The following is a 25,262-nucleotide window of genomic DNA, read 5'->3' on the forward strand; positions in this document are numbered from 1 at the left end:
GTGTGCGAATTGGTTTAAGTATAAAATGCTGTCCAAGGACAAGAGCACTTGCGTTGATATCGATGACGAATACCTGCGATGGAATGAGGAGGCATTCTCCATCATTCCTGCAGCTTTACCAGTCGTCGGAATTTTCTTTACCATGTTTACCATCATTGGTTTCATCAAGTACCAGAACACACCAGTAATACGGGCCTCTGGCTGAGAGTTGTGCTACGTACTTCTGTCGGGAATTTTATTAACTTTCGTATCACCCGTAGTGATTTTACTACGCCGCCGAGTGACATTATTTGTGGTTTGAGGAGAATTTTGCTTGGAATACCGTTAGTAATTTCCTATTCTGCTCTTTTTACAAAAACTAACCGTGTTTATAGAATATTTAACAGGTGGTAAAAGGTCAATGAAGCGACCCCAGTACACCAGCCCAAGATCTCAGATCGTCATATGCTTATTATTAGTATCCGTACAATTATTTGTAACAGTTGCATGGCTGTTGATACATCCACCTCCAGTAACCAGAGAGAAAGCTGAATGGAACAGGGTTATTATTGACTGTTCCGCCTCTGATCTGGCTGAAGTTACTTCCCTAGTATATGCAATGTTTTTGGTTTTTCTATGCACAGTGTACGCATTCAAAACTCGTAAAATGCCCGAGAACCTCAATGAGGCTAAATTTATAGCTTTCACAATGTACACAACCTGTATTGTGTGGACTGCCTTCATTCCCATCGTAGTGGGAACATCATCCACAGATTACAAAGTAATTCACACAGTGGCGGAGCGTCCATACAGTCGGACTCAAATGGACTTCTGGCGCCCTTTTCAGCTTTTTACCACTTTTTACTTATTCGCGATTATTGACTTTTTTATTGCGCTCTCAAATACCTATTGACATTTGTCACATTTTGTTGGTGTAATTTCCTGACAAAATGGCGATGACACCTATTTATTCTTCGTTTATCTGCAAATTAGCAAGGCCCGTAAAGGGTCATTTCCTGCGATCTAGGGAGTATCTTTACTCAAAACATTTATGTACGCTCCGCGCCAACCTGTGGTGGCGCTCCGCTTAGATATTGTCGAAAGCGCCCCTACAGACCATTCTCGCCCCCCCCCGACCAATACCCCTAGCTCCGCCACTGAATTCACAGTGCGCATCGTTATGTGCAATAATAATTCAACATATAATAAGGTAAGTAGGTACAGACTTGTTCTTATATTTAAAGTAACCATGATGGCATGTTCTTTCTGAGACTATTTCCGATCGAGTCGATTCTATATTCAATATCCAGATAAATCCGGGTATTTTGCAGTGAACACATTCTACAGACAGTATGTAATGTCGTTTGCTATGAAAAAAAATCCAAAATTTAAACTATTAATAACGATCTTGATTTGGTAAGAAACTTTCTTTGTTGAAGTGATAAACTGCTTTGTATAGTCAATTATAAACATGTCAAGATGTAAGTATAGTGACGTGTAGATTCATATAAGACACATTGAGGGCTGACCACGATATTATCAAAGCTACTCAACGACAGCAAACGACAGTGACGCTGGAATCTATTAAAAAGTGAGTAGACAGTAAACCGCTTGAGCGAGGTGGGGATGGAGGGGGGGGGAGGGATCCGGATCTGCCCGGGGTAACTTATTATTGTAGATGCTACGGTGGCCAAGATGAGACATTGGGACAATTAGAATATTTATTCTCAAAATTTCGACAATTTCCTAAGAACATCTCTAATATTTGACATTTAATACCAAATGTGTTTTAACTTGTTAAATTCTACTTGTTCCGCGAATTTTCGACTCTATATCATGTTTCTATAAATCCAAATTTCAACTATTTTCTTTAAAGTTGAACACAAATATTTTAAATTTTGGCTCCAAATTTGGAATATTTCGCCTTTAAGTTGCAACTATGATGGTTTGCCTTCTCGCAGGTTTCTTTTTATAGCTACTGGTTTGTCTGAAATTCGACTATAGTGTGTCCCAAAATGGCATATTCCATCCGGAAATTCTTGATGCTGCGAATGTTTAAGCCCATTTCGACTTTTTTCTTAAACAGCCTTTACACCTGATCCCCAAAGTGCAACTATTTTACATCTAATATTAACTTTTCCTGAAATTTCGACGTTTTGTTCAGAATTTCTTGCTTGTTATTTTGACGCCAGGCATTGCGAGTAGTATCTGAAAATGTCCGTTTTGTGCGCTTGCTTGAAATATATCCAAACCTTAATACTATAACGTTTTGTCGAGTCACTAAATCGCTGATAAAATGTTATTAGTTTGATGTTTTGCACTATTAGAACATAATGTTGCTTTTAACATTTTGTTACGTTTTGCCAACATATTACGAAGGGTGGAAATCGTTTATCTTCATATTTCTGACGTTTTGCCCTGGGATAGTGTATTTCGTCAAAACGATATATTTTCACGGTTGTTATGTGCTAAGTGTTGCAATGTGTTGTCAATGTAATTTCAATTCTTCGATTCCTTTCCATAGACAAGGTCGAAAAAAATCGCTACTTAAAGGAATAGTTCAGGTGTCATACATTTCAATCTTATATGAAAGAAGACAATAAAAGAAACACGATATTGTATCTAGCAAGCAATGTTGACATGACCAATGTAGTAGTGGCATGCTGTTACAAGTTTTCGACATGCTGATGTTGAATTTGACATGTTGATAGACGTAATGACATATTGGAATTTTGTTTCGACATGTTCATATGGAATTGTCACATATTGATATCGAATTGGACATATATATATATATATTAACTTGGACACTTCACTTTCTTTTTCGACATTTATGGAACGTTTGGCTCTCCGTATGCAGGCTAAATCAAATAAGATGTATTTTAATTTTGTTCTGAAGCAGTAACCTGTAAATTTTAAATTAATTAAGTGTTTATTTTTCGTCCTATTAAGTTGTTAGGGTCACCGTGAGGTCTGTGACAATACACTTGCCCTGTAGCGTCGTTCTCATTACTGTACCATTAACTCGTGACGTATGGCAAAGAAATCTCCGTTTAAATTATTCATGGAATCTATTTATTCTAGTCTTAGGCAAATTATCGACAGAAGTGACCAATTAATTGGCAATACGTATTTGTGCAAACGTGAATTGCAAACAAGATGATGATGAGCGGTGATGGTAGGTTGCTCACATGCATAGTTTGTCATATAATAGTTTATTGCTGGATTGCAATCATATACTGTTATTCACATTTAATAAGGTTTGATGATGATGACTTGGGTTCATATAGTAATTAACATGATATATCTATATATGGTTGGGACATATAGTTTATGTCATTATTTCTTGTTGTCTTTTGATTACAACAATCCAGCCATATAGTGGATACCTTTCTTTATTCTATTTCAAATTTCTATTTTGTTTTTCTTCGCCAGATCCAGCAGTGCCTATTATGTCTCTCTGTCATTGCTAGTGTAACACTGTGTTGCATCTTCGTTCCAAAGTTGTATATAGTCTTATTAGCACCTCACAAAAACCGTAAACAACCAGGAGTTGTATTAAACAGTCGTATGCATGAAGTCAATGGGAGGTTCAATGGATAGTAAAACAAACGATGGTGATGTAAGACTAGCAAGACCAATACCGAGTATATGGTCCAACATCATACACAGCATCCTCTGGTAAGTCAACAAATTCATAACCTGGGCCCAAAAAGTCCAAACATGGGCACAACTGTCCAATTTGCAACTTTGAATTTAAGATTGTAAGTGAGTAAACCAGCCCCCCTCCCCCACCCCATTTGAAACTGTTCTAATTTCAAGATCAAATGTGGAATAATTATATGTAAGCGATTGTGATCAATCCGACGTTAATATCGAAATGGTGATCTAAAAAGGAAAACTCGTATGTCACACCACCTTCCATAATCATTTGAAATGAAAATTGAACAGTCAAGCTATTGAGCATGAAAAGCACTTAATATTCAGCTTCATGAAGGATACGTCAATGATTCGTCAATTCTAAACGTCGTTGAAACATTGCAGACATCAAACGCCCGTTCTTTGGCCACAATATACTCTCACTAAAACTAACCAAAATGAATGAATAGATGAATGGATGAACGGATGATCGGATGATCGGCTGAACGGCTGATCGGATGATCGGCTGAACGACTGAACGGCTGAACGGCTTTACGTTTTACGTAATGTTGATGTTAATAATATATTAACATCAACAGTTGCACTTTCTGGAGGGCGAGGAACACATATCAAATGTCCACCACCCACCCCCTCCCCCAGGTTTAGTGATTGACTGCTGTAAGCGCTAGGCCTCTCAGACTCAATGACTAGTGTATCTCATCTGCTCAACTCCACCATCCCCGTCCCAGATTAAAGTAGAACTTTTCAATTGGTTTGAAATAAGAATTACTGATTTCATTAATAGCGTAAATTAAACGAGGAACCGCGCCCATACACCACTGAGGCTATACGCTAAGCCAGCAGATAATTAAAGCCCGCAGCAATTCTCCTTTTCAGTATATATTAGTTTTCATATTTTATAGTATGTTGTATTATCACGTACAAGCGAAATAACACAATATGATTAAGTTAACTGATGCCAAGTACAGGACCATAGCATGCGGGGGGGGGGGGCAACTGTCACAGTGTCCCCGTGAGATTTGTACTTTCTAAATGAAATCTAGGCCTACGATTATGTGAACGCCTGGACAGTATGCGTTGTTTCAGTTAGTTTTAGGAAAATGATCATATCATTTCTTCTGATTTCATTAGTCAGTAGTGTGCAACCTCAAGATTCTAGGCAAGTATTGTAGGAATGGCGTTCAGAAAGAACAGGCTTATCGTAACCGCTCATCGCGTACATTCACGATCGCAGATGCGATGACAGTGCGTTTGTTTTCACGAGTTTTGTTAGAATAACAATCAATGTAGAGGGAGCTCCTAAGATGTAACCTGCGTGAACAGTGTATAGCACTCTAATGTGAAACTACGGTTCATAAATATATTTATTACGGCTATATGATTTTATAGGCGTATCAGTTTCATTGTTAGCAGTGCCCCAATATGTGAACTAAGAATTATGAGGCACAGACCCCTACACGGCCTACCCACTCAGCTCATTTGCCCACCCCCTTCCCCCTCCCCAGTTAGTCCCTTTTGACATGCATGTAAAACGAATAATGATAAACCCAAAGCTAGCAAGTTAATTTACACTTAAATTCTCAATATGGATTCCCCTCAGCGTGTTTAGGCTACGGCCAACATCAGAATGCCCTACCCGTGCTTTTATATCTGCAATTACCTTTGTTAAACAATGAGAAAAGCAGAACTTATAAAGTAACGTAAAGTCCTAGTTTCCCCTACAAAATAATTTTACCGAATACCTTTTTCTAATGTCTAAGTGTAAAATTTCTAAAACAAGAGATCTCAAAATTAAGAATGTTTAGATGCAACTTACAAGGCATGGGAAATGCCATTTCTGGTAATCTGGGAGGCATTTTGGGCAAACGTTTTCATGATACACTACGCGCCCACTGATAGTGGTGCACCGCTTAGCTATTGTCATGATGGTCCCTTTTCGGAGATGGCACACCACGAAAAATTTCTTAAATAAGGCCTTGGTATATACGCACATCAAAGCCCCACTATGCAATATTTGGACGATATGTAATACTTCTCGATGTTCCTCAACTGCCCCCTCCCCCATTTAGGGAATCCACCAAGGCTACGGCACAGAAGTATCTTTATTTTATAGGATTTTATGTTTCCGATAAAGTGAATGTGCCCAGATACCCAATAATGTTTTTATATGTTCTTATTAAAGCAAATGTGGTTTAAGTATTAATCATGATAAATGCCCTAAGTTACACTAAGATATTAAATAGGTCTTTCTTAATTCAAGTCTAATCACTTGTCAGATGTGACTTTTGTTAAAATATATTTATGGCTTACATATCAATACAGGGACCAAACAGAAGCAGAACTTTCTAGATATGAGTCTCCCCCCCCCCTCGGGCCCCACCGGGGCTTTGCCCTGGACCCAATCAGGGGTCCTAAGGCGGGCCCATGGACCAACCTGATAAAACCTTGACGCCTATACGCGCTCACGGACTCCTACAGTTTAATCCATGTTTAGTCAGGTACGCCCCCCCCCCCTCCCCATCCCAATTTTCAATTCGGATTGACGCCCCTGGTCTGCACTTATAATGAGCCAACACAGTGTTACGATTTCGACCATTCTATGGTTACATTTACATTTCCTTTGATGCTAACTTACAGTGTATGGTCATGGTTATATATGCAGAGAAATAAGGTATGACTCAAAATAAAAAGGGAGTATTGTTCTAGAAAATATATTGGCAATACTTTGGCACAAGTACAAAATACAACACAATGAATTTATGGCGCTAGATAAGTGTGAGTGGTAAAAATAGAAAAAACGACTGATTCTTTACAACCTCTAAAATATGATTTCAATATGACCTTCACGTTGTTTCATTGTTGATAATATCCAATGAGATGAAAGCTATAACCCACACGTTCAGGTTGCTTAACTAACAATCGAAATTCACACAGTGATTCAACCTCATATAAAGGCATATCGACGCGACGTTACTGACCACTCTACCCAAGAAATTCAATCGAGAAACCAAAGTAAGTCGATTTATATATATATATATATATATATATATATTTCATTTCGTTGTTCATCGATTTACCTTTCTGATTTTTGTGTTTATGACTTATCATGAAATATAAATGCATATGCATGTTTGATTTTTCTTAGCCATTTGCCATGTTTACTTTACCCTTCTCGTCGTCAAACTCCTAGCATTATATGTTGCTTAACTTAAGAGAAAAATACCACAATACGTTAAAGTATGGCAAGAGTCGAAGAAAGTTACTATACTACCTCATATTTATATCATATATAGTTGAGTTTTTTCGGGATTAGAGTGATATGAATTTCAAATGTGAATGATAAATAATACGGCTTGTGAAAGTCCTTATTTATGAGATTGCAAGATATAAGTTTTTTTTATCCTCTGTGTTTTCTTAACAAAGAAGGAGAAAGGTCTGCTAGTTTAATCTATGTTTTATTTATGTTTATAAGTCAATAGTTTATCCCACTGATCTTTACGTAAATTGTATATATTTGTTTATTAAACTTTATGATCGTATGAAATGTATCCCATTGCAAGGTTGCACTATGTGACTAGTCTCTAATTACTAAAAAGCTCGGCTCTTTGTTTTCTGAAAGTTTGAAAGTTAAGCTCCCATGAGTGTGTTCATGTAAATTTTGCATTTGCTAGTTGTACTTATAACTTTGATCAATAATTTTATTGGTTGGCTAGTTAGTACCCCCCCCCCTCCCCCTCAATACACACATACCAACTTTATACATCACTGAATTAACAATAGCTTACCAACGCTATGGTTACTTGTAAATAAGATATAGTTCTGACTTGCAATTTATAAAATGCATTATAATATGTCTTTGCACTATTAGAAATAACAGTACCCACGGTCCCGACTTATTTGCAGCACTGGTAAACCAAGAGTGTAAAGATGGCGGCCTGGCAGCAGTTTTCAACAGTATGGCTGGCTTTGATAGTAGCCACAACGATCGTATCAGGTGAGCATATGTAAAGTTTACAATTCATTGGAAATCCTTTCATAATTGTTTCATATCGAAAGAGCTATAAGAGTCAAGAAGAAATCCGTGACATTCTGTACAGCTGATCCAGGATTCCTCGGAAGATGTGGAGGTGGAGATGAAGGTGGAGGTGGAGGTGGAGGTGGAGGTGGAGATGGAGGTGGGATGGAAGGAGTAGGGAGGATAGGACTTTCTTGGTCTAGTTACGTAAAATGGATAAATCTTTCTTATGGGAAGTTGTTGCGACAGGTTTTGACTTCTCGTGTATGATTACGTCACGTTACCTCATATTTGTTTCACATGTTATTCTATTTCTCACGTGTCCTGCCTCATGTCTCACATTTACGGTGTCTCAACGTGTTATTCTATTTCTCACGTGTCCTGCATCATGTCTCACATTTACGGTGTCTCAACGTGTTATTCTATTTCTCACGTTTCCTGCATCATGTCTCACATTTACGGTGTCTCAACGTGTTATTCTATTTCTCACGTGTCCTGCATCATGTCTCACGTTTACAGTGTCTCAACGTGTTATTCTATTTCTCACGTGCCCTGCCTCATGTATTTACGGTGTCTCAACGTGTTATTCTATTTCTCACGTGTCCTGCCTCATGTCTCACGTTTACAGTGTCTCAACGTGTTATTCTATTTCTCACGTGTCCTGCCTCATATCTCACATTTGCGGTGTCTCACATCTCAGTGCTCCCGTGTCCTGATGCCGTCTGTACTGAAATAAATTTAAAAAAACAAATAATAAGTTTCGTCATCAATTAAATGTTCTATAGTTTTGCAGAAAAGAAGCTGCGTGGTTGTCGCCTACATGATCGTACGAAAGCTTTCCTAATGTCTGAACATCAATGCAGTATTACCACGTTAATGTTTTCAATGTTAAAAAAAAATGGTAAATACATTTATGTGGTAAAGAAGAAAATATTTGTTCCCTTTTTTATAGGAATGTCCAATTGTCCTGATGAAACAGTCGGCTTATCGTGCACAAATTTAAACGGTAAGAGTTTATTATTCTATTCAAGGTTCTTGATCAATGATCACAAACATTAGAAGCTTACAATCTGATGGCGGAAAGGAGAGAGGCGGAAGGGGGTTGGCAGGATGGGGGATTCGGAGGCGGGATTGAAGAGATAAATTGAAGGGGGTTTGACGATATCATGAATGGGTTTGCCATTTCTTTGACATAATTTACCAAGTTTCCATGAGTCACGAGGGAAGGGGAGAGGCGGAAGCGGTGAATGGGAGATGGAATTCATTTTAAGAGGGGAAACAAGAATTTCTATCGGAGAGGAAAGATTCTACCTTTTCACTATTCTTTTTATCTTTCACCACACTCAAGATATTGTTGCTATTAGTTTTAAGATGATAATAACAGCAAATAGTTTGTTCCGTTTGGCAGACCGCAGTGAGTGGGGTGTATGTACTGTGCGGGGAGATCCACACATCCACACCCTCGATGGAAAAGAATGGCGTTATTTTGGACAGTGCGAATATATCCTATCTGAATTTTGCGAAGACAACGGCAACGACTTTCAAATCACCGCTGATTTTGACCCACGTGTCAAGGATCCGAGCCAGACGTATGCAGCGTCGGTTACTTTAAAAATAGATGGCGAGTCCTTTACCATTGGTGTGAGTGGGGCTAGTCCCGCTACAGGTACCTACACCACGGCGGAGAATGGCTATACAGTTTATGTATTTGCTAACGCTGCAAATACTAAATTGGTGAGTTTATTTTAAAAGTTAGTACAGGTGTATTTTTTCTAAAAATCCCGTTAATAGAAGAATGTCGGTTTCGGAATTGGATTAGAAACACTATTACTTTTTTTTCTTATCAGGCTTACATTAGAGATGCATTTTATTGTGTAAGCTGTTGCTATGGTGATACCATTACATAATTAATACCAATCAGACTATTTCGTGACCAAAACAAATTATATCAGTAATAATTTCTGTCATTTTTTGTTAACATTAACTTGAAGATCGGGAAAAAAAACTAATATGTTAAATCTAAACAATATTCGACTCCAAGCAGATATCCTCTACGCGGAAAATTTAAGTCACTTTTAAGAACCACTTTACTTTTAATAGCAGCAATTTGACAAGACTTCTATATATATGTTTACTTTTATTTTAACTTAAAAGACATCAGTATTGCCCACAAATGTAAATTAGATGATCAGATCATTGTCATTCATCATTTAGCTTCACCAGTAGACATAATAGCATCCTCGAAAAGTCTTCCTCATTAAACAAAAATAAACATTTTCCAACTGAACATGACCCTAATGTCTGTGAATAATTGAGTCCAAACCGCAAGAAAAGTATACTTTTGAGAACTGGATGTTTACGCATGCTTACATTTGTGGCCAACACTAGCAACCGGTGCCAAACCTATTTAGTCTGTACCATATTGAACCTTATATGCTCACCTCTTGTAGTTAGTTTTTTACTGAAACCCCTTGCCCGTAGGGCCCATGCACTTGCCTTAGCTACTGCCAGTCAATTGGAACAGTTTCCTAATGCTAATACCTCTAAACTGTCCTCTCATGTCATGCTACAAAGCACTTATATTGACAGTACAAACAGTTCCTAACCTTTATATGATAGAAACATGATATTCATACTGCTCATACTGACATTACGAGTGCTCCGGAAAGCGGGACATGACAGTACGGTATGTATAGAGAAGATTGTCTTACGTGGGTGCTCCTTCACCATTGTTTTTGAACTGTAAGCGTTTTGGTTTTAGTTTTTTCTTGATAATATTTTAATAATTTATTCACAAAGGAAAATAATCTATGTATTAAATACTTGTAGTTAATGAAACTATGAATTACATTGGCATTTTCTTTTTGTTCTTTAGTATATCCGCGTTACACTCAATGGCGAGGACATTGTCAGGATATGCTATCGGGCAAAATTTCACTTAATCGAGATCCACTTTGATTATGGCACTCATTACGATCAAGTTTGCGGATTGTGCGGTTTTTGGGATGGCAAAGAGAGTAATGACCTGAAAACGGTATGTTTGATTACATCGCAATATAATAACTATATTAACGATAATTATATTCCGACCTACCCCTAGCCATTACCTCACCAAAGCCACCCCCCTCCCCCACCATACATACTTACGCAGGGATGTGCCCATAAATTCCTGAGTGCCGGGTATACTGATCGCCGTTCGATTTATGAAGGTGCTCAGATGCCAAATGCTGGCACTTGTGTAGCTTTTTAAGCAAATACACAAGTACTAGTTTTGCTAACAATTTACATTTTTTTTTTTTTTTTTTAGTGAAATATATTACGTACCTGGTAAAATGTATTAGTTTGTTTCAAAGAGATTTTACAAGGGACCCATTGAGGGCAGTAAGTAATGTTTCTCGCATGCGTAACTTATGCATTATTAGTCTGTATGATTTTGGCATAGTCTAGGCCCAATTTATGTTGAATATATTGTTAGGAATGTCGGGATTTTAGATGAATAGTGCTGGGCGGGATTCACGATGTTTAAGACAGTGCTGGGCGTAGTTTTAAAAGCTGGGCGGGGCCGCCCAGTGCCGCCCAGCGTGGGCACATCCCTGCTCACGAGATGTACCCCAGCATTGCACCGCCGTTACATTTCATGTACCGGTCAGTGGCGTAGCTAGGGGGCTCAAGGGAGGGCACGTGCAATGAGAGTAAAAAAAATAAGCACTTTTTAGAAAAACATGACGAAATTGATGTATGTCGTCAGGCATGAATAATTTCCAGTTACTAATAAGAATCTAAACAAAATGTAGTTGTTTTTATAAGCAAATTTATAGATTGTGATTTCTTTTCAGTCCATTTCAACCGTTTTCTCTTTTTTTTTTATTCTGTTCTGTGTTCTGTAATGACTACATGTCACGGAAATTTCGGAGATTTCAGTATACAGTTTCAAGGCAGTAGATTTCGAAAGGTGGAAATATCATAGGCGTAGAAGCACAATTTGATTTAGGGGGATGGGTTGGCTGTAACGACTTGCCTGATTTATTTTTACGAACAAAATTAGGTTATGAGGTATTTTTGTATTTTAAGTTAAAAAACACAAATTGTTTTATTTTCAAAAACATAAGATTTTTTTCTAATGCTGGGTTTCCCACAACTGACTTCTGTCGACTGCCCCCCCCCCAAATATATATATATATATATATATATATATATATATATATATATATATATATATATATATATATATATATATATATATATATATATATATATATATATATATATATATTAAACTAAACTAAATTGGCTCCTCTGTTTTCGTTGATGCATAAAAAAAGCAAGGGCAAAAATCGCAATGCGCCCTCTTATCCGGTATGGCGCGCGTAAACGCGAACCCGCGTGTGTATATGTGTTATGCCATGGCCTCACCCCTCCCCTCTTCACTGATATCAGACACTGGTATACAAACGAAATAGCACGAAAAATATTGAACGTAAGATATATTAGGCATTCTTCGTAAAATATTCATCATACATTTTGATTAATTGATTGATTTTTGTTATTGATTTGTCCTCACAGAAATCTAACAAACCACGCACTAAAAACGGTAACGCCGATGGAAGACGAAAGAGGAGGGGATTGCCGGTAATTGTTATCTTCTTAATCGATATATTTATCTATTTAATACATCATCATTTAAATAATAAATAAATATGTCATTTACATAGCGCTAAATCACCAAAAGTATCAAAGCGCTTCACAAATAAAATGATAAAAAGGGAATAAATACAGTGCAAACAAATAATAACATAAAACAAAATAATCCTAAAATACAAAAAAAAAAAGTTTTACATTGTCATACTTCAAATCACCTTTCAAATTGTCCTACTTTCTAATTATGACATTACGTAATTACCTGACAAAACTGTGATTCGTCGTTGCTTACAATAATCCTTAGAGAAACTTGATGACAAAAATATAACCAGTTTGTTTATGTTTAATATATAATGTTTAATTTATTGTTTTTCTTTTGTAAATTTATGTGGATTATTGATAAATTACGCTGGCTGTGATTGAAATTCATCATATTGTTAAACAATGCCCTAATTTACTGCGCTTTCTTTAACTACACAAATATTTAATCAGCAAATCGGCCTTTTCTAATAACAGTCTAAACAGAATAAAACACAATTGAACGCATGATTGAGAAAACAAGAAGACAAAAAAATCAAGATTTTTTTTACCTTTGTATTTTTCACTATTATTTATTGGAAATTAACCAAGTAAACTGTAAAAAAAACACATTATGGGATGTAGAAAGCAAATATCGAACAACATTGCAAAGAAACTTTCAAAACCATCCCTAAGCATCTTTTCGTAAGCAAATGTATATGTAGAGAAATCGTAATATGATATTAACAGTTCCACGTTTTCTTCCCTCTCCTTAGCATGACAAAACACAACAGAAGTTTGGTATAGCATGGAAACTTAATGAAGATTGCGTGGAACCAGATATCCCACAGAATCCTTAATTGGAGTTGGAACGTTTCCACGTTTTATTTTGGTTTACAAGTACACAAGATAAACCTTATTTCTGCTTTGGATCATATCTTTCTACGTATATTTTCTGGATTTTCATCTCATAACATGTTAATAATATCAACGCATCGTGTCAAAAACAAACATTCTTTTTTCATTTTGAAGTGAAAATTTTCGTCTTTCATAATTTTATTTCACATAACTCTTTTTTAAAGTTACATCGATCTTCATTTTGATATAGATTATCTAAGCAGTAATATTTTTTTTTTCTTTTCGATAACAATGAGGTCTTTGTGGTCTAAGGGTACCTTAGATTGTATACGCCTACTAGTAAAGGGTAAACATGAGATGGAAATAAGACCATCAGCCCAATTTTTGTTTATGTAAAATAGGTTAAAATTATATCAAACACGTTACATGAAAGTAACCTTTATGTATTCGTCCAGATTCGTCCAGATTTGGAGAATTCATAAGTTCATCTTTTATTATTCCTGCAGAACAAACAAGTGTTATTTACTATCAAATGTCCCTTGGTTGATGTGGCACATAACAATCCTTACAACCCGCTTTGTGAAAACTAATGACTATTTTATTTCCTTTCCGAAATTGTAATTGTTTTTAGATCTACCGTATAGTTAACACACACACAAAAATCGCAATTTGTCCTCAGTATTCTTAAAAGCATCTTGTAGATTTGTTTGTTTGTTTGTTCTCCTCCATTAATATTGATTCAAACTATTCTGAAGAAAGACAATGAAAGGTAATCAGTAATTAGTTCCAAATTTTAGCAAGTTTTTGCCAGAAGTTTTTCATATGTACTTTCCTGATGGACATTCTGATTCTTCTACTTGTCCACCACATACAGGAGTGTTAAAAGACAATTAAACATCTTAGTATGATAAAATAACATTCCAAATAGCAGGAAAATGTTTCTTATTTGTTTGTTAATTTAAGAAATTGATGACCATTTTTGAAATTGCTAGCATATTAGGAGCCAATACTTATGACCTTTACTTCGATAAGTGAAAAAAAAAGATTAATGCATTATGCAAGCTTCTTTAATGTAACGCACTATTTTTGTTATGTTTCCTGTTATGCAGCTATACTTCATTCTGGAAGAGTTAAAATAGATTGGGTCGGGACAAAATTAATCAACGTGTCTCATTTCTATGCGTTTGAGCATTTTTTTTTTAATTTCAAGGGAGGATTTAATTTCAGGAGGAAAATTCTATTGATGTGTCAAAGTCGATGAAGAAGAAAAAATGAGTACTAGTAATGTGATTTATAGCTATTCTGGTTCTCATGGTATTCATCTTTTTAAATATGGTGGAATGCTCCTTTAAGACCATTTTCAATAGCCGATGACGCAGTCTCCTAATAGCAGACGTACATGCAAAATGGAAAATATTTGTTTTAGAATATGACCTTACAGTGGTATTGCGAAATCCCCATTGCGAAAAGATATCAAACACAAAATAGCTATGTCAATCGCTTACCGTGCCTGGGCGAGGAACCCATCTTTCTTGTACCGAGTTTTGTATATAGCATCTGAGGAAGTGACCTGATGTTTTCTGTGTTAGACTAAGTAGTCCAGTCACTTTAAATGAATGTCCCCCTCAGATACTTTTAAAGGATCTTTCTCACGAATTAAAAGTCGAATAATAGAGTACAACTGCCCTATTGAGGTCTATATATAACATATCAAAACTAGAAAAAAGGTAGAGAAATTTGGACATTAATTCTTTTCCTTCTATTGCTTCGTTCCTCGATATAGAATTAGGCCGTGGTCAAACTATTGAACCCTTTTTTTTTGTAACGGGTAGCAGTAACGAGCACAACATGGAGAAATTATCCCAAATCGACTAGAATACTGCTTTAAGATCAAGGTTTCATTGTCGTTGCTCACATGCATCGTGAATCTTATGTAAATATTTAATTGGGAAATATTGTGATTAAAACAGATTTCAATTATGTGGGTGGGTGGATGAGTGGGAATGTGTGTGAATTGGTGTTTGTAAGTGCAGTGTCGCAGGAAGCTATCAAAAGGTGATGGGGGGGCAGAAAATCAGTGAGGTCTGTGCATGGTATTTCACCAGAAAGATTTTACTCTCGTAAATGCAACGGTAATTTAGACTTCATTAACTGATTGTGGACCAAACACCCTGGCAGCGGAGTGTTTTGCCTTTTCACATTATACTTTTGACCTTGGATTGGATAGGGTTTCAAACGTTACGTAGGACGCATCAGTTTAAAACTTCTACAGCCAAAAAGAAAAAACAAAACAAAAAAAGAACAAGAATCGAAAAGCTAAAGCAACAACAAATGGAACATCAGTAGAAACAACAAATACAACCTATAAAACAACAAGCGCCACAAACAAAAATCGGATATTTGACGTTTGGCGAGATGAAATTACTCTGCCAAATGACAAATATCTTAATGTTGACGTTTTGGGCGATTTGCATCTTGACAAAACGTTGACCGGTTTTGTCATGTTGGCGAGTTGTTGCATCTACCTCATCAAAACGTCAATATATATGTCCCTTCTACGTTTCCGTACAATAAGTTGCATCCACATACCTAACATGAAGTTAACCCATCATGGAGTTCTTTGGTTACCGTGTATACAAGCCGAAGCGTCGCACACCTATGGTTGGCCGTGCGGGTCAAAAAGAAATCCCTTTACGTGTATTACCAATTTCCTTTACAAGTAACGATAACAGCCAATCAAAATCTCCAAAAAGAAGAATCAATGGAGTTGTAGATCTCATCTCCTCCATGACGGACGGTAGTGACCCTTACCAAGCACATAAAGTACTATTTTAACATTTTCCCCATTATTCTATACATATCTTGTGGTTTTAGTGACCGTTTATGACTTAATGAGTTTTGGAGGTATTTGACCTCTACCATGGCCCAGAAAACTTCAAGGGCCCATGGCCCACCCGTGATTTAATCATGTGCAAAGACACAAGGATAATTCCTGTAGTTGCATTGGACCCTTTATACATTGGAGAAACCAAAAAATACCATCTACGACTTTTATCTGTACCGGGCTCCAGGCAACAGCCATAAAGGGCCCATGGCCAACACATGATTTGATTATGTTAACAAAAACCAGGATTATTCTTTTAGAGGTGTTGGCCCTATTGGACATTGCGGTATCCAAAAATACCAACGACTTCTTTTTTAACTGGAACGGGGCCCATGCAGCAACCTCAAAGGCCCAATTGCCCACACAGGAATTAATCCTGTGAAAATAGACAAAGGGCCCAAAACTTGCACTAAGGCATCAACGTGATCCCTGTGGCTTGAATATTTTATTTCCTTCTCTCAACATGCTGACACAAGTTTTGGACATTCTGATATAAATCTCGACATACATCTATATACAGTTTTGGGCATTAACGAAACGATGGCGCGCGCCCATGTGCCAAAATTATAGCATGACGTCAATAATGTATCTAGCACGCAATGTTGACATGACCAATGTAGTAGTGGCATGCTGTTACAAGTTTTCGACATGCTGATGTTGAATTTGACATGTTGATAGACGTAATGACATATTGGTATTTTGTTTCGAATGTTCATATGGAATTGTAACTTGTTGATATCGAATTGGACATATATATATTAACTTGGACACTTCACTTTCTTTTTCGACATTTATGGAACGTTTGGCTCTCCGTACATGTTGACAAGCAGGAAATGGCTAAAATCTAAGATTTAGGTTTTTGACCTCTGACCTTTGAAATATGACATCATCAATCACACAGGCAAGACTTTACATGGCCAGGCACCTACCAACCAAGTTTGAACTTGATTGGATTTTATGGTCTTGGAAAAGTTCACGACAAACTTTTTTTCGCTCACTCACACACACACACGCACACGCACACACATCCACACACACAAATACAATAATCCTAACATTTTTGATGTGGGGTGAAGTACAATATCTCATCTCCCTATACATTACAGGTATAGGGAGATGAGATAAAAACAACCTTTCCTTACACGTATATGAATATTTTGTTACGCGTAAGGTTTTTTTTTCTTTACGCGTTCAATTCGTCGTATGCTTTAAGTTTTAGCAGTGCTATTACAACAAGATAAATAGAAAAATGAATAAATATAGTCTACACATAGATAAACAGATGTTTTCCCGTGTTTTAGTTTCGACCTTATGACCCGAACGGCAAACCATACAAACCAACGCACCCACGCGTTAATCAATGCTTGACTGGTTCTTACATGTATTTGTTACATGTTATTTGCTTCAGAAATTGTATATAAACCAATGTCTCTGTTTACTGGGTCTGCATTCGTTCAGCCAACTGAAGACTAAAGAACCGTGCAGCACCGTTAGTCTCTACACCAAAATAATCACGCAAGGAACTTGAACCCAAATTACCAAATCGCAGACTTGTATTGTAAGTATATAATATGTTCTTCTTAAATTCTTTAATTCTCAATGTGTGTTTGCCAAATTTTTATTTCGACTTTTCCAGCTTTCTGCCCCTAAAAGCTCAGTGAAAATAACACCGTTCTATATGCAATTTTCATATTAATAATCATTACTTTTATTGAGTGATCTGACGTTAAACATTTTGAGCTGAATAAAATTCGCCAGATTTTTTTAACGAGTCCGTAGATTCTTCAAACTTCAGTCAAAGTATGTAACCCCACCATACAGACCATGCACCAATCAAATCTCCCTGTTTTGTTTACGACCGTTAGGCCTGTGTGCTAGCCTGTGTTAGGTCAATTCTCTTGAAATAGTGTATATCTTTCTTTCGGTCTTACCGATGTAGCTTGCGAAATTGTTACATTTCCTTCCATTGCAAGGAATAAACAGGTGTTTTCAGACGTTTCCTCCGTGACACTAGCTCTTCTTCAGGGCATGGTCACCAAACATGACAAGGAGTAGCAAGAATTGAAACTTTTAATATAGGGAAGAGTGACGGCATGACAGTGAAGTCAAAGCGACTTACTGAGTTTTGCTGGATTAGCAGAAGTTTTGGAAAATCGAATTATGTTTAATCCGTGTAGGATTATTTTAATCCGATTCAGATTGACTTATCTGGGAGGACTGGTCGTTTCTGATGTTTAAGCCGAATGGTGCGTGGTTTTAGATTTTAGTTCCTTGAAATTTTATTTTCCTTTTCTAGATTAGTCTGTCCAATAATCGTTTTGGTCAAAAGCAATAACACGTAAATTTTCAATCGAAAGATTTGTGAGTTGAAGTGATTTTCAACCGGTTGGTTGATGTTTTTTGTTTTCATCGCCGATTTTGAGCTGAATAAAATTCGCCAGATTTTTTAACGAGTCCGTAGATTCTACAAACTTCATTCAAAGTATGAAACCCCACCATACAGACCATGCACCAATCAAATCTCTCTGTTTTGTTTACGACCGTTAGGCCTGTGTGCTAGCCTGTGTCAGGTCCATTCTCTTGAAATAGTATATATCTTTTTTTCGGTCTTACCGATGTAGCTTGCGAAATTGTTACATTTCCTTCCATTGCAAGGAATAAACAGGTGTTTTCAGACGTTTCCTCCGTGACACTAGCTCTTCTTCAGGGCATGTTCACCAAACATGACAAGGAGTAGCAGGAATTGAAACTTTTTATATAGGGAAGAGTGACGGCATGACAGTGAAGTCAAAGCGACTTACTGAGTTTTGCTGGATTAGCAGAAGTTTTGGAAAATCGAATTATGTTTAATTCGTGTAGGATTATTTTAATCCGATTCAGATTGACTTATCTGGGAGGACTGGTCGTTTCTGATGTTTAAGCCGAATGGTGCATGGTTTTAGATTTTAGTTCCTTGAAATTTTATTTTCCTTTTCTAGATTAGTCTGTCCAATAATCGTTTTGGTCAAAAGCAATAACACGTAAATTCTCAATCGAAAGATTTGTGAGTTGAAGTGATATGCAACCGGTTGGTTGATTTTTTTTTTTTTTTTTTTTTTTTTTTGATCGCCGATCTATGTTAAGTCTTCTCAAAATGCACCATTCGACGTCTAAATAATTTTTTGGGGAGGACACCATACTCAAGATATACTCAAGATACAAGATATAGTTCTGACTTGCAATTTATAAAATACATTATAATATGTGTTTGCACTATAAGATATAACAGTACCCACGGTCCCGACTTATTTGCAGCACTGGTAAACCAAGAGTGTAAAGATGGCGGCCTGGCAGCAGTTTTCAACAGTATGGCTGGCTTTGATAATAGCCACAACGATCGTATCAGGTGAGCATATGTAAAGTTTACAATTCATTGGAAATCCTTTCATAATTGTTTTATATCGAAAGAGCTATAAGAGTCAAGAAGAAATCCGTGACATTCTGTACAGCTGATCCAGGATTCCTCGGAAGATGTGGAGGTGGAGGTGGAGGTGGAGATGGAGATGGAGGTGGGATGGAAAGAGTAGGGAGGATAGGACTTTCTTGGTCTAGTTACGTAAAATGGATAAATCTTTCTTATGGGAAGTTGTTGGGACAGGTTTTGACTTCTCGTGTATGATTACGTCACGTTACCTGATATTTGTTTCACGTGTTATTCTAATTCTCACGTGTCCTGCCTCATGTCTCACATTTACGGTGTCTTCAACGTGTTATTCTTTTTCTCACGTGTCCTGCCTCATGTCTCACATTTACGGTGTCTCAACGTGTTATTCTATTTCTCACGTGTCCTGCCTCATGTATTTACGGTGTCTCAACGTGTTATTCTATTTCTCACGTGTCCTGCCTAATGTCTCACATTTACGGTGTCTTCAACGTGTTATTCTACTTCTCACGTGTCCTGCCTCATGTATTTACGGTGTCTCAACGTGTTATTCTATTTCTCACGTGTCCTGCCTCATGTCTCACATTTACGGTGTCTCACCTCTCAGTGCTCCCGTGTCCTGATGGAGTCTGTACTGAAATAAAAAATAAAAAATAATAAGTTACGTCATCAATTAAATATTCTATAGTTTTGCAGAAAAGAAGCTGCGTGGTTGTCGCCTACATGATCGTACGAAAGCTTTCCTAATGTCTGAACATCAATGCAGTATTACCACGTCGATGTTTTCAATGTTAAAAAAAAATTGGTAAATACATTTATGTGGTAAAGAAGAAAATATTTGTTCCCTTTTTTATAGGAATGTCCAATTGTCCTGATGAAACAGTCGGCTTATCGTGCGATAATTTAAACGGTAAGAGTTTATTATTCTATTCAAGGTTCTTGATCAATGATCACAAACATTAGAAGCTTACAATCTGATGGCGGAAAGGAGAGAGGCGGAAGGGGGTTGGCAGGATGGGGGATTCGGAGGCGGTATTGAAGAGATCAATTGAAGGGGGTTGACGATATCATGAATGGGTTTGCCATTTCTTTGACATAATTTACCAAGTTTCCATGAGTCACGAGGGAAGGGGAGAGGCAGAAGCGGTTAATGGGAGATGGAATATATTTTAAGAGGGGAAACAAGAATTTCTATCGGAGAGGAAAGATTCTACCTTTTCACTATTCTTTTTCCTTTCACCATACTCAAGATATTGTTGCTATTAGTTTTAAGATGATAATAACAGCATATAGTTTGTTCCGTTTGGCAGACCGCAGTGAGTGGGGTGTATGTACTGTGCGGGGAGATCCACACATCAACACCCTCGATGGAAAAGAATGGCGTTATTTTGGACATTGCGAATATATCCTATCTGAATTCTGCGAAGACAACGACAACGACTTTCAAATCACCGCTGATTTTGACCCACGTGCCAAGAATCCGAGCCAGACGTATGCAGCGTCGGTTACTTTAAAAATAGGTGGCGATACCTTTACCATTGGTGTGGGTGGGGCTAATCCCGCTATAGGTACCTACACCACGGTGGAGAATGGCTATATAGTTTATGTATTTGCTAACGCTGCAAATACTAAACTGGTGAGTTTATTTTAAAAGTTAGTACAGGTGTATTTTTTTCTATAAATCCCGTTAATAGAAGAATGTCGGTTTCGGAATTGGATTAGAAACACTATTACTTTTTTATCAGGCTTACATTAGAGATGCATTTTATTGTGTAAGCTGTTGCTATGGTGATACCATTACAGAATTAATACCAATCAGACTATTTGGTGACCAAAACAAATTATATCAGTAATAATTTCTGTCATTCTTTGTTAATATTCATGATCCTTTTTTTTGTGAAGCCAGAACTTGAAGATCGGGAAAAAAAACTAATATGTTAAATCTAAACAATATTCGACTCCAAGCAGATATCCTCTACGCGGAAAATTTAAGTCACTTTTAAGAAGCACTTTACTTTTAATAGCAGCAATTTGACAAGACTTCTATACTTGTTTACTTTCATTTTACCTTAAAAGACATCAGTACTGCCCACAAATGTAAATTAGATGATCAGGTCATTGTCATTCATCATTTAGCTTCACCAGTAGACATAATAGCATCCTCGAAAAGTCTTCCTCATTAAACAAAAATAAACATTTTCCAACTGAACATGACCCTAATGTCTGTGAATAATTGAGTCCAAACCGCCAGAAAAGTATACTTTTGAGAACTGGATGTTTACGCATGCTTACATTTGTGACCAACACTAGCAACCGGTGCCAAACCTATTTAGTCTGTACCATATTGAACCTTATATGCTCACCTCTTGTAGGTAGTTTTGTACTGAAACCGCTTGCCCGTAGGGGTCCATGAACTTGCCTTAACTAATGCCAGTCAGTTGGAACAGTTTCCTAAAGCTAATACTTTTAAACTGTCCCTTCATGTCATGCTACAAAGCACTTATATTGACAGTACAAACAGTTCCTAACCTTTATATGATAGAAACATGATATTCATACTGCTCATACTGACATTACGAGTGCTCCGGAAAGCGGGACCTGACAGTACGGTATATATAGAGAAGATTGTCTTACGTGGGTACTCACCATTGCTATTGGACTGTAAACGTTTTGGTTTGGGGTTTTTTCTTGATAATATTTTAATAATTTATTCACAAAGGAAAATAATCTATGTATTAAATACTTGTAGTTAATGAAACTATGAATTACATTGGCATTTTCTTTTTTATTCTTTAGTATATCCGCGTTACACTCAATGACGAGGACATTGTCAGGATAAGCTATCGGGAAAAATTTCACTTGATCGAGATCCACTTTGATTATGGCACTCATTACGATCAAGTTTGTGGATTGTGCGGTGTTTGGGATGGCAAAGAGAGTAATGACCTGAAAACGGTATGTTTGTTTACATCGCAATATAATAACTATATTATTCCGGCTAACGATAATTATATTCCGACCTACCCCTAGCCATTACCTCACCAAAGCCACCCCCCCCCCACCATACATATACTTACGCAAGGATGTGCCCATAAATTCCTGAGTGCCGGGTATACTGATCGCCGTTCGATATATAAAGGTGCTCAGATGCCAAATGCTGGCACTTGTGTAGCTTTTTTTTGTGTAACAATTTACATTTTGTAATTTTTTTTTGAGTGAAATATATTACGTACCTGGTAAAATGTATTAGTTTGTCTCAAAGAGATTTTACAAGGGACCGATTGAGAGCCGTAAGTAATGTTTCTCGCATGCGTAACTTATGCATTATTAGTCCGTATGATTTTGGCATAGTCTAGGCCCAATTTATGTTGAATATATTGTTAGGAATGTCGGGATTTTAGATGAATAGTGCTGGGCGGGATTCACGATGTTTAAGACAATGCTGGGCGGGGCCGCCCAGTGCCGCCCAGCGTGGGGACATCCCTGCTCACGAGATGTACCCCAGCATTGCAGCGCCGTTACATTTCATGTACCGGACAGTGGCGTAGCTAGGGGGGTCAAGGGAGGGCACGTGCCAGAGCGCCGGGTTCAGGGGCAATGAAATGGGAGAATGAGAGTAAACAAAATAAGCACTTTTTAGCAAAAACATGACAAAATTGATGTATGTCGTCAGGCATGAATAATTTCCAGTTACTAATAAGAATCTAGACAAAATCTAGTTGTTTTTATAAGCAAATTTATAGATTGTTTTTCTTTTCAGTCAATTTCAACCGTTTTCTCTTTTTTTTTTTCTGATCTGTGTTCTGTAATGACTACATGTCACGGAAATTTCGGAGATTTCAGTATACAGTTCCAAGGCAGTAGATTTCGAAAAGGTGGAAATATCATAGGCGTAGAAGCACAATTTGATTTAGGGGGGGGGGTGGCTGTAACGACTTGCCCGATTTATTTCTACGACCAAAATTAGGTTATGAGGTATTTTTATATTTTAAGTTAAAAACACAAATTGTTTTATTTTCAAAAACATAAGATTTTTTCTAATGCTGGGTTTCCCACAACTGACTTCTGTCGACTGCCCCCACCCACCCCCAATATATATATATATATATATATGTATATATATATATATATATAAATATAAATGAAAATCGTAATGAGTTGGAAAATCAAGAACAGTGAAAAACTTTAAGCCTCCACCGGGATTCGAACCACGGGCCTTCCGCTCTGTACGCGGACACCCTAACCACTAGGCTATGGACGCTGATTTTATGTCCAGAGGTTCGAAACCAATATATATATATATATATATATATATATATATATATATATATATATATATATATATATATATATATATATATATATATATATATATTTATATAAGAATTGAATGTGTAGCAAGTGGTATGACAGATATATAGTAATTCAATAAAGAATTACACACCAGACAAATTCCACTTCACGAACGGTTTCGTCCTTTTGGGACTCATCAGGACTCACACTTTAACACACCAGTAGAATCACTGTGGTCGAGTGGTACGGACTTTGGTTCGTGACACGAAGATCCGGGGTTCGAATCCTACCTTCGCCTGATGAGTCCCAAAAGGACGAAACTGGTCGTGAAGTGGAATTTTTCTGGTGTGTTATTCTTTATCGAATTTATATATATATATATATATATATATATATATATATATTAAACTAAACTAAATTGGCTCCTCTGTTTTCGTTGATGCTTAAAAAAGCAAGCAATAAAAATCGCAATGCGCGCTCTTATCCGTTATGGCGCGCGTAAACGCGAACCCGCGTGTGTATATGTATATATATATGTCACCAATATCAGACACTGGTATACAAACGAAATAGCACGAAAAATATTGAACGTAAGATATATTAGGCATTCTTCGTAAAATATTCATCATACATTTTGATTAATTGATTGATTTTTGTTATTGATTTGTCCTCACAGAAATCTAACAAACCTCGCTCTAGTAAAACTAAATCTACTGGAAGCCGAAAGAGGAGGGGATTGCCGGTAATTGTTATCTTCTTAATCGATATATTTATCTATTTAATACATCATCATTTAAATAATAAATAAATAAATACGTCATTTACATAGCGCTAAATCACCAAAAGTATCAAAGCGCTTCACAAATAAAATGATAAAAAGGGGAATAAATACAGTGCAAACAAATAATAACATAAAACAAAATAATCCTAAAATACAAAAAAAAAAGTTTTACATTGTCATACTTCAAATTACCTTTCAAATTGTCCTACATTCTAATTATGACATTACGTAATTACCTGACAAAACTGTGATTCGTCGTTGCTTATAATAATCCTTAGAGAAACTTGATGACAAAAATATAACCAGTTTGTTTATGTTTAATATATAATGTTTAATTTATTGTTTTTCTTTTGTTAATTTATGTGGATTATTCCTTAAATTACGCTGGCTGTGATTGAAATTCATCATATTGATAAGCAATGCCCTAATTTATTGCGCTTTCTTTTATTACACAAATATTTAATCAACAAATCGGCATTTTCTAATAACAGTCTAAACAGAATAAAACACAATTAAAAGCATGATTGAGAAAACAAGAAGACAAAAAATCAAGATTTTTTTTGCCTTTTTATTTTTCACTATTATTTATTGGAAATTAACCAAGTAAACTGTAAAAAAAAAAAACATTATGGGATGTAGAAAGCAAGTATCGAACAAAATTGCAAAGAAACTTTCAAAACCATCCCTAAGCATCTTTTCGTAAGCAAATGTATAT

The 25,262-nt window shown here is 36.6% G+C and overlaps 2 protein-coding genes across 3 annotated transcripts in view; both read left to right on the plus strand.

Moving 5' to 3' along the window:
• The window catches only part of LOC139975085 (BMP-binding endothelial regulator protein-like), a 91,988-nt gene that overhangs the window by 65,417 nt on the left and 1,309 nt on the right, over positions 1-25,262 (plus strand). Inside the window, exons 2-7 of one of the 2 annotated variants that reach the window (XM_071982710.1) lie at positions 17,535-17,610; positions 19,347-19,437; positions 20,330-20,383; positions 20,784-21,109; positions 22,270-22,428; positions 24,443-24,508. In XM_071982710.1, coding sequence (XP_071838811.1) covers positions 19,371-19,437; positions 20,330-20,383; positions 20,784-21,109; positions 22,270-22,428; positions 24,443-24,508 — 672 coding nt within the window. In that variant the 5' untranslated portion in view covers positions 17,535-17,610; positions 19,347-19,370. Of the gene's footprint in view, positions 1-17,449; positions 17,611-19,346; positions 19,438-20,329; positions 20,384-20,783; positions 21,110-22,269; positions 22,429-24,442; positions 24,509-25,262 lie in introns of those variants that run through there. The other variant, XM_071982709.1, reaches the window with a different exon arrangement.
• LOC139975086 (BMP-binding endothelial regulator protein-like) lies at positions 6,574-14,328 on the plus strand. Its single transcript, XM_071982711.1, has 7 exons — positions 6,574-6,651; positions 7,508-7,633; positions 8,607-8,660; positions 9,063-9,388; positions 10,530-10,688; positions 12,218-12,283; positions 13,087-14,328. The coding sequence occupies exons 2-7, from the start codon at positions 7,567-7,569 to the stop codon at positions 13,168-13,170; spliced, it is 756 nt and encodes a 251-aa protein (XP_071838812.1). The 5' UTR covers positions 6,574-6,651; positions 7,508-7,566; the 3' UTR covers positions 13,171-14,328.

Source organism: Apostichopus japonicus, chromosome 10 (assembly GCF_037975245.1).
Source record: "Apostichopus japonicus isolate 1M-3 chromosome 10, ASM3797524v1, whole genome shotgun sequence".
Taxonomy (NCBI): domain Eukaryota; kingdom Metazoa; phylum Echinodermata; class Holothuroidea; order Aspidochirotida; family Stichopodidae; genus Apostichopus; species Apostichopus japonicus.

Bases quoted from the DNA above. Each gene is read 5' to 3' on its own strand.
- LOC139975086 (XM_071982711.1), top strand. From the start codon at position 7,567: ATGGCGGCCTGGCAGCAGTTTTCAACAGTATGGCTGGCTTTGATAGTA. The intron at 8,661-9,062 runs GTAAGAGTTTAT...TCCGTTTGGCAG, and splicing joins ATCGTGCACAAATTTAAACG to ACCGCAGTGAGTGGGGTGTA. The intron at 10,689-12,217 runs GTATGTTTGATT...TTGTCCTCACAG, and splicing joins AGAGTAATGACCTGAAAACG to AAATCTAACAAACCACGCAC.